Source organism: Tupaia chinensis, unplaced genomic scaffold (genome assembly GCF_000334495.1).
Source record: "Tupaia chinensis unplaced genomic scaffold, TupChi_1.0 Scaffold145685_1, whole genome shotgun sequence".
In the NCBI taxonomy this organism is placed as follows: Eukaryota; Metazoa; Chordata; class Mammalia; order Scandentia; family Tupaiidae; genus Tupaia; species Tupaia belangeri.
Window position 1 is genome coordinate 4839259 of NW_006205542.1, and position 11321 is coordinate 4850579.

At 38.3% G+C, this 11321-nt stretch overlaps 1 protein-coding gene across 1 annotated transcript; it reads right to left on the reverse strand.

Annotated features, from left to right (window-relative positions):
- Positions 1-205: 205 nt before the first annotated feature.
- COX7A2 (cytochrome c oxidase subunit 7A2) lies at positions 206-8072 on the reverse strand. Its single transcript, XM_014584126.2, has 4 exons — positions 7942-8072; positions 6681-6770; positions 1884-1968; positions 206-408 (listed from the first exon to the last, which is right to left on the reverse strand). Exons 1-4 carry the CDS (start codon positions 7957-7959, stop codon positions 350-352), a joined length of 252 nt encoding a protein of 83 aa, XP_014439612.1. The 5' UTR covers positions 7960-8072; the 3' UTR covers positions 206-349.
- Positions 8073-11321: the final 3249 nt, after the last annotated feature.

The following is an 11321-nucleotide window of genomic DNA, read 5'->3' on the forward strand; positions in this document are numbered from 1 at the left end:
AGAACAACAGTAGAGTTCAACTCAGTTAAAGCCCATCCACTGTACAATGCTAAACTGCTAAAAGTAAACTTTCACTAAATAATATTACAATAATGGTACTTTATACAGTTGAATTAGGAAAAAGAATAATTTTTTGCACTTCAGACTTATGAAGCTGACCAAAAAGTGAAACCGGTAATAATATAAAGTGATAAAATAAAACAAAGCATGGTAAAGACTGCTTTATTGATGGCAGTTAGTACAAGTCAATAAATATTGATCCCCAGAGAAGAGCTCAGTTATTTATCATATTACTGGTCCACAGAGAGCTGAATGAAATTGAACGAAAGGACGTCTGGGATGACCAAAGTCAATCCTGCTTTTTGGGAAATGAAGCCATAGCCAGCTGATAAATGGCATATGCTGTTCCTGAAAAATAAAAATAAAAAAAGAATTTACAAGAAATTCTAATATTTCAGCTCAAAAGTTATAAGATAAATACAATGTTGGCATGACTACCTTAATGGAAACACAAAAAAGTGTTAAATATAGCACAGTAATCTATTTGTCAACTTACAACATGTAAAATGTTTTAAAAATTTAAAAAATATATAAATTATTTCCATAGTAGTCTGAGACTTCCTGAGAACTGCCTGATTTAAGAGCCTACTCACTCCCTCAAAAAGAGGTCAACATACCCAACCCCCTTCCCTGAAGTAAATTATCAAATGAGAAACCAAGAGTGCCATAATTTTTACCAAATAACCAAATGTAGTGTAAGACTTTTACACTGTAATAGCTACTTTTATTTTTAAAGGTAATTAACATAATGTTTAAAACTTAAACAGTTACCTTGGCAGAAAAGAATTTAGGATTTATTAAGAAAGCCCAAACGTCACTATCTGGTTGTAGCACAGAAACACCCCTTCTATTTTAACTATATCCAATTCAAGTCAAAGATGACACCTTGGTTGGTGCAAGGGGACTCTTTACTTAAGGTTCAAATCACAGCTTTTCCACATAGAAGCAATTTTATCTTGGGTAATTAACATAATTTCCTCATCTTTAAAATGGTTATAGACTTTATGCAAGGATTACAGAAATCAAAGTATGTGGTATTCCAATCAGCAGGACAGGCAGAGTGATCATGCGATACTGTTTCCTGTCCTTCCCCAGAGAGCACTCATTCAAACTAACTCTGCTCCTCCTTCACCATTTGTGATGCACCACTGCTAATACTGAGTAATGGACCTGCCTAATCCACAGAAAAATATCAAAGCACTTCGCATATGTTTAAAGTACTGTTCTGTACAAGTTCTGATTCCATCATAAATGTGTATGTACAGAATTTAAATGGAAACACCTTATTATACATCACAATCAAAATGTTTAGAAACACCTGCTATAGGAGGTAAGGTAGAATGAATGCTGGTGGCTAAAAGTTAGCCTCCAAGGCCACCACAAACACACTCCGAAAACTATTTCTATCATAAAATAATCAATCATCAAACTTTATTAATGCATGTTTCTTTGAAAAGCCATCAGGGGCCGGCACGTGGTGGGATGGTTGAGGCACTGGACTCACATGGCTGACAGCAGTTTGAGTCCCAGACCTAGCAGCCTGCTTTCTCACATTTTCTCTCTGGTGAGTTCACACGCCTTATATTAAAAAATAATAACCAGTAATAAAAGTAAACTGAATTAGATAAGCAATTCTTTAAAAAGCCATCAAAATGTCCATATACAGTATTTATTAATCACTCTTAAATGTTTATATGAGATAAAGATGTCAGATTCTTGGGACAGAGTGCTTGCATTAAAATACTGCTATAGCAAAAACAATTAAGTTGCTAGATGTCATTACATTACTTTTGTATAAACCTTTAAAACATTCAACGTCTTACCGCCAACTGTAAGAACCATGGTGGCTCTATACAGGAGGGCATCGGCTACTCCACCCTTAAGATGCACAGGAATTCCATTATCCTCCTAGGTAAAAAGCAAACCAAAACAAAAACATCAATGAATGTGTCATTTGTTTCTATCCAGCTTAGTTTCAAAAGACAATTCATATAAAATGAAACAACTGCTTAAATCTCAGAATTAAGATATTTTAAATATCAAATTTTAAAAATGTCCATGATTCTTTCTTAACTATTACTACTTTTTAAATAAGGACTCCCAGGGCAAGCCTTTGGCACAATGGTGTAACACAATGCTCTGCGATGCTGCACCCACATGGGAAGGTCTCGGGTTTGCACCCTGAGGTCTCTCCATATACTTGGTGCCACACTCATCCGTGATCCATGCTGGCTGGGGGGAGACCACAGTGTGAGGATCCTGAAGAGCCTGTCTCTCTCTACTGGAAGAAACAAAAAACGAAACAAAACAAAAAACTCATAAAAGTCAGCTTTCCTCCCCAATAAGGTTGGTCTTTCCGTGGACTATATAAATATCAAAGCTATGAAATACACTTGCTGAGTCCAACAGTTTAAATACAAAATAATAATCATCATACTTTAGATACAGTCATAGAGAAGACTATTTTTGGTCCTCTTTTTTTTCTACACCAACTTTTATTATCAAGTTTCAGAAACTTTTTTTTTTTTTTTGAGAGGTTTTCGCTACAGGGTGCGTACACTCGCCAGACAGAGTGAGACATAGAGACAGAAAGCAAGAAATCACCCCCCAGGGGGGATGGTCACGCTGCAATCCCTTCTCCTCCATTCTCCTCTCGGGATCTTGGGCACGCACGCACACGTGCCCGGCGTGAGTTTTAAGCCACCGGGTCTGGGACGCGAACCACAGTCGACTACGTGGGAGTCCAGCGACATAGCCATTACGCTAACTGCTGGTTCCCAAGTTTCAGAAACTTTTTACAAGATGGTTAAAAAAAAAAAAAAAAAAAAAAGAAGCAACCTTGAGACCAGCAGTTGGTATAATGGCTATGTTGCTGGACTCCCATGTAGCTGACTGCAGTTCAAGTCCCGGACCCAGTGGTTTAAACTCACACCAGGTGTGCGTGTGTGCCCAAGATCCCAAAAGGAAAATGAAGAAGGGATTGCAGCATGGCCATCCCCGCTGGGGGGTGATTTCTTGCTTTCTGTGTCTCTCTATCTTTCTGGTGAGCGCACACACCCTATAGCCAAAACATCTTCCCCTCAAAAAAAAACCCTTTACAACCACAGCTAATGTAATTTCCCCCCACTGTTTCCAGTCAGCTCTAAACCCACTGTGTGCAAAGCCCATTTTTCCATACACCTAAATGGTAGATACAGGCTATGAAATTCTCTATTCTATCTGTAGCAGCTCATGCTGCTGTAGCCAAACACAAAGATTCAGGACAAACTGTGCAAACTTTATAATGTGGGATTCAAATTTAAAATATAAAACATAAGGAGAATGGAGGAGAAGGGACTGAAGCATGGCCATCCTCCCTTGGGGGCGATTTCTCGCTTTCTGTCTCTGTCTTTCTGGTGAGAGCACACACCCTATAGTAAAAACCTTTCCAAAAGAAAAAAAAATCAGTACAGACACCAGGACTGAAACTTATAAACCATGCATGAAAGGGACTCTCATTTCCTTTCAAGTGCTTTATTCTGCTACAGAACAGTCAAAATGAAGATATAGAGCTTTGTGGTTAAATTATACACTCTGTAGAAACTTTTTTTTCCCTTAAGGTGCTGGGGGCAGGAGTATGGGGTTGGGGCAGCGGTCAGACAGTGGCACAGTGGTAAAATTACAATGCTCAAGGCTGACACCTACATGGGATGATCTAGGTTCGTGTCTGAAGATATCCCTGAACACACAAGGCATAAACATGCCCATAATTCAGGGCTGGCTAAAGCTGGGGATGGAATATAGTACCAAAGTCCTGTTGGGGTATCATCTGTCTGTCTCTTCATGGAGGAAAAAAGAAAACTAAAAAAGGGGTGAGTGGATTTTGGTTTAAAACCCTAAATTATATACCTAGCACCTAGCCTAGCAACTGTCATAGAGTAGATATTTAATATATCCTTTAAATAAAATGTTTTATTTTACACAGTATATATTTTTTTTTGAAGAGAGATTTTTGTGGGGCCAGCAGGTGGCATGATGGTTAAAGGAGACGAACTCCCACATGGCCGACCACAGTTTGAGTCCCAGACCTGGCGGCTTGCTTTCTCTCTCTCTCTCGCTCTGTCCCTCTCTGGTCAAATTAAAATAACTAAATTTAAATAAAATAATTTAAAAAAAAAAAAAAAAGAGAGAGAGAGGATCAGCAGTTAGCCATAATGGCTATGTCGCTGAACTCCCATGTAGCTGACTGCGGTTCAAGCCTTGGACCCAGTGGCTTAAACTCACGCCGGGCACGTGTCCATGTGTGCCCAAGATCCTGAGAGGAGAACAGAGGAGAAGGGATTACGGCATGGCCATCCCCCCTAGGGGGTGATTTCTTGCTTTCTATCTCTCTGTCTCTCTTTGTCTTTCTGGCTAGCACACACGCCCTGTAACAAAAACCTCTCAAAAAAAAAAAAAAAGAGAGAGATTTTGCTATAGGGCATGTGCACTTGCTGGAGAAACAGACAGAAAGTGAGAAATCATCCCAGAGATGGAATGGCCACATTGCAATCCCTTCTCTTCCATTCTCCTCTTGGGATTCTGGGCATGCAAACACACATACCTGGCCTGAGTTTAAGCCGCTGGGTCCAGGACTCAAATGTAGTCAACTACATGGGAGTCCAGCGACATAACGATCACGCCATCTGCTGGTGCCTATTACAATTATTTTTATCACCTGAAATTTTATTTGGGAAAAATTAAAAATCATGATAAAACAAAAAAAATCACTGATAATCTAATCACCTTTAAAGTGCTTGGCTCCTCTAAATCTTTCTCCAAGAAAGAACTGCTGTTATTAGAATGGTATGTATCCTTGACTACTTTTAATGCTCACATTGTCACACCTTCTACATTACACACATACCTGTTTAATAAACAAGATGAGGGACCAGCAGTTAGTGTAACGGCTATGTCGCTGAACTCCCATGTAGTCGACCGCGGTTCGAGTCCCAGACCTGGTGGCTTAAACTCACGCCGGGCGCATGTGCATGCGTGCCCAAGATCCCAAGAGGAGAAAGGAGAAGGGATTGAGGCATGGCCATCCTCCCTGAGGGGTGATTTCTCACTTTCTATCTCTCTGTCTGTCTCTGTCTTTCTGGCAAGTGCACATGCCCTATAGCAAAAACCTCTCCAAAGGAAAAAAAAAAGAAATTATAGATATAAAGGTCTAACGTATACAATTTTCCATTCAATATTATCTTAAAACCACTCTGCTGGTCCACTTAAACAGACTTTGTTCCTTTTGATAGTTACACAGCATTCCACTTCAGGAAAATATCTTAATTGAGTTAGTCTTCTACAATGAATACATAGGTTTTTGGCTTCTGGGATTTTAAAAATTAAAATCCTCTTTCCTGATTTTATATATTTATATTATTATTTGTCTAAGAAAGATTCTCAAAAGTGATCTTCTAGAATGATGATACAGTATGTGACTTCTTTTTAGTGATACTTTCAAATACTCTCCAAAACTTTTGTACAAATTTAACTACTATTTAGCATGTATGAAAGTACTGGATATAATTATACTTACCTCCCACACCTGGCAAACATAACCTATTTTAAATCTTTCTAAAATTTTGCCAACCGATTGGGGGTGGTGGTGGTGGAATGAGCAATTAATCATTTTAATATGTATTTTTCGATTTTTTAAAAGATATTTTTGCTATAGGGTGCGTGTACTCACTGAAGACAAAGAGAAAGACAGAAAGCAAGAAATCAGACCCCAAAGGGGATGGCCACACTGCAATCCCCTCTCCTCCATTCTCCTCTTGGGATCTTGGGCACACATGCACACATACCTGGGGTGAGTTTCAAGTTGCTGGGTCCGGAACTCAAACCAAGGTCGAGTATGTGGGAGTCCAGTGATGTAAACATTACACCATCTTATGGTCCCTATATTTTTCTTGTAAGAGCTCTTTGTTTACTAAGAATATTAACCTTCTGTTATATTTTTTTAAATTTTCACTTAATATCACTTGTCTTTTGTAACCATAAATATATTAAACATTTTTAATGTCACTATATCTTGCAATTTTCTCCTTTACTGACTCTTGGCTCCATAAGGATTTCCTTAGACGACTACCCCTCTCTCAAGATTAAAAAAATATTCTATTTTCTTTCATTTGTTTTGAGGGAGAAACCTTTACATATGCAATTTATTTTCTTAGTACACTATGTGGAAGGGCTCTAACTTCACTTTCTTTAAAATAGTCAGTGTTTCCAGTACCAATTTATTATATCCTTTTTCAGAGATATGAAACAGAACCTTTAACATATATTTAATTTCTACATATACATTTGTTTCTAATCCTTTTTTAAAATCTATTTATAATGTTCCTGTGTAATTACTCCAAAGAAAGATAATACACCATCAACTCCTCCAAAAATATTTATCATCGACCTGTACTATTTTTCTTTATTTCTTTCTGCTTGCCCAAGGGACTCTCAAATACCCAATTAGCTACCAGCAATTTACTATTCTTTTGCTAATACAACAGGATCACCAAAAATGAAACTGCTCCAGATTTACTTTCTATCTCTACCTTTTGGTAATCTAATTTTTACAAATAACAATCTTCTACAAAGAATTTAAATACCTGAAACAGTTTTTGTTTCTCTGGAACTTTATTTTCAAAATGTCTGCGTGAAGCAGTGTTTATGGTCCTCTGGGTAATCTGACGAAGAGCCTGAAATAGAAAATTCATATATATTAAACAGACTGAGCTTAAGAAATCTGCAAACTAACCATTTTTAATCCTTCATATCGTAAGAGAAATTAAGACTTAAAGCATATCTGATTTGCTATGAGCAGTAAAACATGGACCGGTATCCAGGTTTGCAATTTGCTGTCCATCCTCTGCTCTTCACATTACGTTTTATAGCCTCCAAAATGCATATTCAAGAAGCAATTTATGCAGATTCTAACAACAAAAAATACCATGATCTTGACCTGAATTGAACCAACAGCACTTTATAGTCCTCAAGGAAAACAAATTGATATACACATATTACAGAAAAAAAGAAACCAAAATACACTAAATAAGCTCAATTTCTTTAACACTCAAAAAATTATTAAAGTCCATTACTTGACAGAAAAATTCACTGGAATTTCTAATTAAAATGCTTCCCTCAGATTTTTCCTAAGATTATTTTAAATAAGATATAAATCTTTTTTAAAAAGATGTGTCTAACATATCTAGAATTAAATAAGGCAAAATGGCACTCCACTAAGATAAATGATGTTGAGAAACTAAAACGTGAATAATTGTAAAAGAAAATCATTCTTACATTTTCCTCTTTTCCTCGAAATTTTGGAAAAATATTTCACAAGCTCAAAGTCAATGGAACGGCACTGAAAAACGGCCTAATGGAAGCAACATTGCAGTTTAGCTACGATTGCTCCCGAAGTCTCATCCAAAATAGAATGACTTGGTTTCTAAACTGCCTTTTACGGCTTGCAAACTCAGAACCACTGAAACAAAACTTTCCGATTCCAGAGAAATGTCTTTCTGCCCGATGCTTCCAGTTGTCAGAAACAATTCATCTAGACCATGGTTTTGCTCACATCAGAATTACTAACCTAGTCAATGACCCACAGAGTGAGGAGGGACCCCAAACCCAAGGCCTAACTCAATTCTGTGGTCCCCTTCCCAAGCCTCTCCACCGCCTACCTACCCAGCAACGGCCTGCGAGGAGGAGAATGGATAAAGGAAATTAGGGTCAGATGAGAAGGACACAGACCAAGGTGACTTCAAGAGCCGCCTTCTGACCTCCTTCCAGAAAGTTTCCTGTCGTGGCCCCTTAGTCTATATTCCCAATCCTTACTCCCACCAAGACAGTAAGAGAAAAGCTCCCCACCAGCAGATTCCGCAGCATCTTGTCTCAGCTTCTGCCCACCAACCGCAACAACCGAAGTGCAGGAACGAAAATCGCCACGCCAGAACCGGAACCACTTCCTGGCTTGCGCAAGCGCAAAGGAACCTAAATCCGGACGGAGGCGGGACTTGCGCCCTAACCATAGAGAAAGACAGCGAGAGCGGCAGCCGGGCTGTAGCCGCTCTGGCCTGCTGGCCGTTTCTGTCCGAAGATCTCGTTCTGGACTCTCTGACGCTATCTGGTAACTCACCCTGCGGAGTCAAAACCGGGAAGAAAAAGTTTTTGAAACCGTACGGGCAGGAAGTGACGTTTTATGTATTCTTTGAACATGCTTAAAATGAATGGACTAGACTATCAAAGTGTATTTTGAGGAAAAAAGCGTAAAGCTGGCTGAAGCTGAACGAACACGAGAATAACCAAATGATAGATGTGAACCTGGATGAAATTAAAAAAAAAAAGGTTTACACTTGTTTACACAAATGGTTTTTTTCCCCAGCGAAAAAAACCATTGTGGGGCGTATTTGTCCCTTGTGCTGAGAATGCAGGAAAGAGCTGCATAAAGTTATCAGCTTTTATCTTCTTGTACCTTCCTATGCTGCCAAATTTCCCATGCAAGAAGCTCACCCATAGTGTACCGAAATTGTGGAAGCGGCATGCTCTTAGTCCTCAGTCTGAGATAACGAAAAAAAGAGGGGAAGGGTGGGCGGACTTACTAGGGAAACAAGAAATGGAAGGGCTAATCTGGACTCGTTCATTCTTGCTGTCTCAGGTCTAGCAGGCCCTACATTTCATAATTGGAGTTGCCAGGCATAGCGGTTATTGAGCAAGGAGGCTGTCGGTTTATCTTGCATCCGTCTTGCTTAAATAATCCCTATTACAAGTGCCTTTACTCCCTATGCCCCCCCCCCCGTGTACAAATATTCTGTACTACAGTATTTTTTTTCTTTTCACTAACTCTTACAAATTATTTCTCAGCCATTTCAAATAGAAGCTAAAGTTATATGTGATCAGAGGTAAAAAGTGTGGGATAAAAATTATTCCTTGTAATCTTTAGGGTTCTCCCCTACACAATCTATATGTTGATGAGCCCACCAAGTTACCTGTCCAGGTTCAAATGCTCTTCCTCACCAAAGTTTATAAATAACAAATTTGTGTCTTCCTTACTTCAGGAGTGAAATGACCTGGTTTTCTACCCCCTCCACATATTAATGGCTGTGCGTGGGGATTTTTTCAACTTCATTGTCTATAATCTGAACTTGTTAAAATTGTACACTTTTTTTTTTTCCTATTTAGCCAACTAGTTGGTGTATTTCTCAAGAACAGAGATTATGTTCATTTCTTACCAATGCCCTAGCACTGCTTAACAGGAGACCCACTGACTGACAATAAACTAATGATATATGCTGAGGGTCAGCTCTACTACTTACAACCCTGTCCAAAAAGAACCAAAGGTTCATATTAGATCTTAAAACATATAGATCCTTATGTGCATAGCATATAATACAGTACAATTTTCCCCTTTAACAGGATTGTTCCATCTATAAATACATGCTTTTATTTAAAACAAAACAAAAACCTTTTATTTCAGCTACCAACCCATTTCCTTTTTCCAAATAAAAACACAGACTTCTCTATACCTATCTCCCCTTTGTCTTCTAATTCTGGTTTTATCTCACTTGGGGCAGATTTTTACTGCTTGTTAAGATTACCAGTAGCTTCCACATTACTATATAAACTCAGTCTCAATTTTCATCTTCTCTATCAGCAACATTAACATAATGTTCACTTCCTCACAATATACTTGTAACTTTTAATATGGAAATAAACCACAAATGCAATTCGGTAGTGTGGACAGTTTGAAACTGTCTTAAGTGGCTTCCATATTTTATTCTTTCCCTAGTTCTGTTTCATCAATTGTTCCTTTTTAGTTTCATTTCCTGGATCATCCTCTTGACCAGTAAATTTTAGAATTCCTCACTTGTTTTTAACATTCATCCTTTTTATGATCGCATCCAACACCATAAATTGAAGTACCATTCATGTGCTGACAAATCTGATGTATTCCCACCCTGACCTGTCCCTTTAACTTGATACAGCTCTAGATATCTAAAGAGCGTCTCAAACCTATGATCAGAATTGAATTCTGCTTCCTATTCCTCAGACCCAAACCTTCTTTCTCCAATTTTCATTTCAAATCCCAAACTTTTGTATTCTATCATACCTATAGCTAATTCATTATAAAGGTCTATAGGCTGCACCTTCAAAATATAATCTGATCTGACAAGTCAGTCTCTCCAATATTGCCAACACTCAGTCCTATTCATAATTTCTTACTCAAATTACTTCAAAAGCGTTAACTGCATTCCCCATTTCCACTCCTCCTCTGTCTTCCCACACAGCAACAATCTTTTTAAGAAATTAGGTGGGGACCACAGATAGCATAATGGCTATGTCACTGGACTCCCATGTAGTCGACCGAGGTTCAAGTCCTGGACCTGGTGGCTTAAACTCACGCCGGGCGCGTATGCGTGCATGCCCAAAACCGAGAGGAAAATGGAGAAGCAATTACAGCGTGGCCATTCCCCCTGGGCGGTGATTTCTCACTTTCTGTCTCTGTCTTTCTGGTGAGTGCACGCACCCTATAGCAAAAACCTCCCCAAAAATAAATGAGGTAATGTGACTGCTCCAAACAGTTTTGTTGACTGGTATAACCCCAGCATCTAGACTAGCAAAATGCTCAGCATTTAAAATACTCAACAAGTATTGAAATGAATAGAATTTTGCTCAAAAGAATGAACTTATTTCCAGTCTAAAATTTCTAAAAATTTCTCAATACTTGTACTCTTTCTAAAAATTTTTCAGTGGCAGGGTTCCTCACTCATTCTCTTTGCTCTGTGATTATCCTAGCAGAAAAATAAGGCTGAAATTTGCCTGGGTTCTTATTAAATTTTACTGGGTTTTTCAGGCACACTTGGAATTTGTTACCGGATATCTAAATTCATCCTCTGAACTTGAACAGTTACTTTCTACGTTCCTTTCGGCTTTTGTCCTTGTTCTTTCTTACCAGAAAATTAGAAAATGGTTCTTCCGAAAAATTCTTCTAGAGGGTTCTTGGACAGTGTAACAAAATTGGCAGAATGCTGTATAGATTTGTGAGAAATATAGGGTAGGAAATGGTTCATTTAAATCTTGCCAGTACAACGGACATCACATATGAAAGCACTAAGTCAAAATATTAACAATTAAAAAAGCTCAACATTTTTTTCTTTATGAACAAGATGACAACCCTGACTTTGATCCTGCCAATAGCATCTATAAATCACAAAAACAGAAGGAAACTAGAAGTTTTGTGATTTGAATGT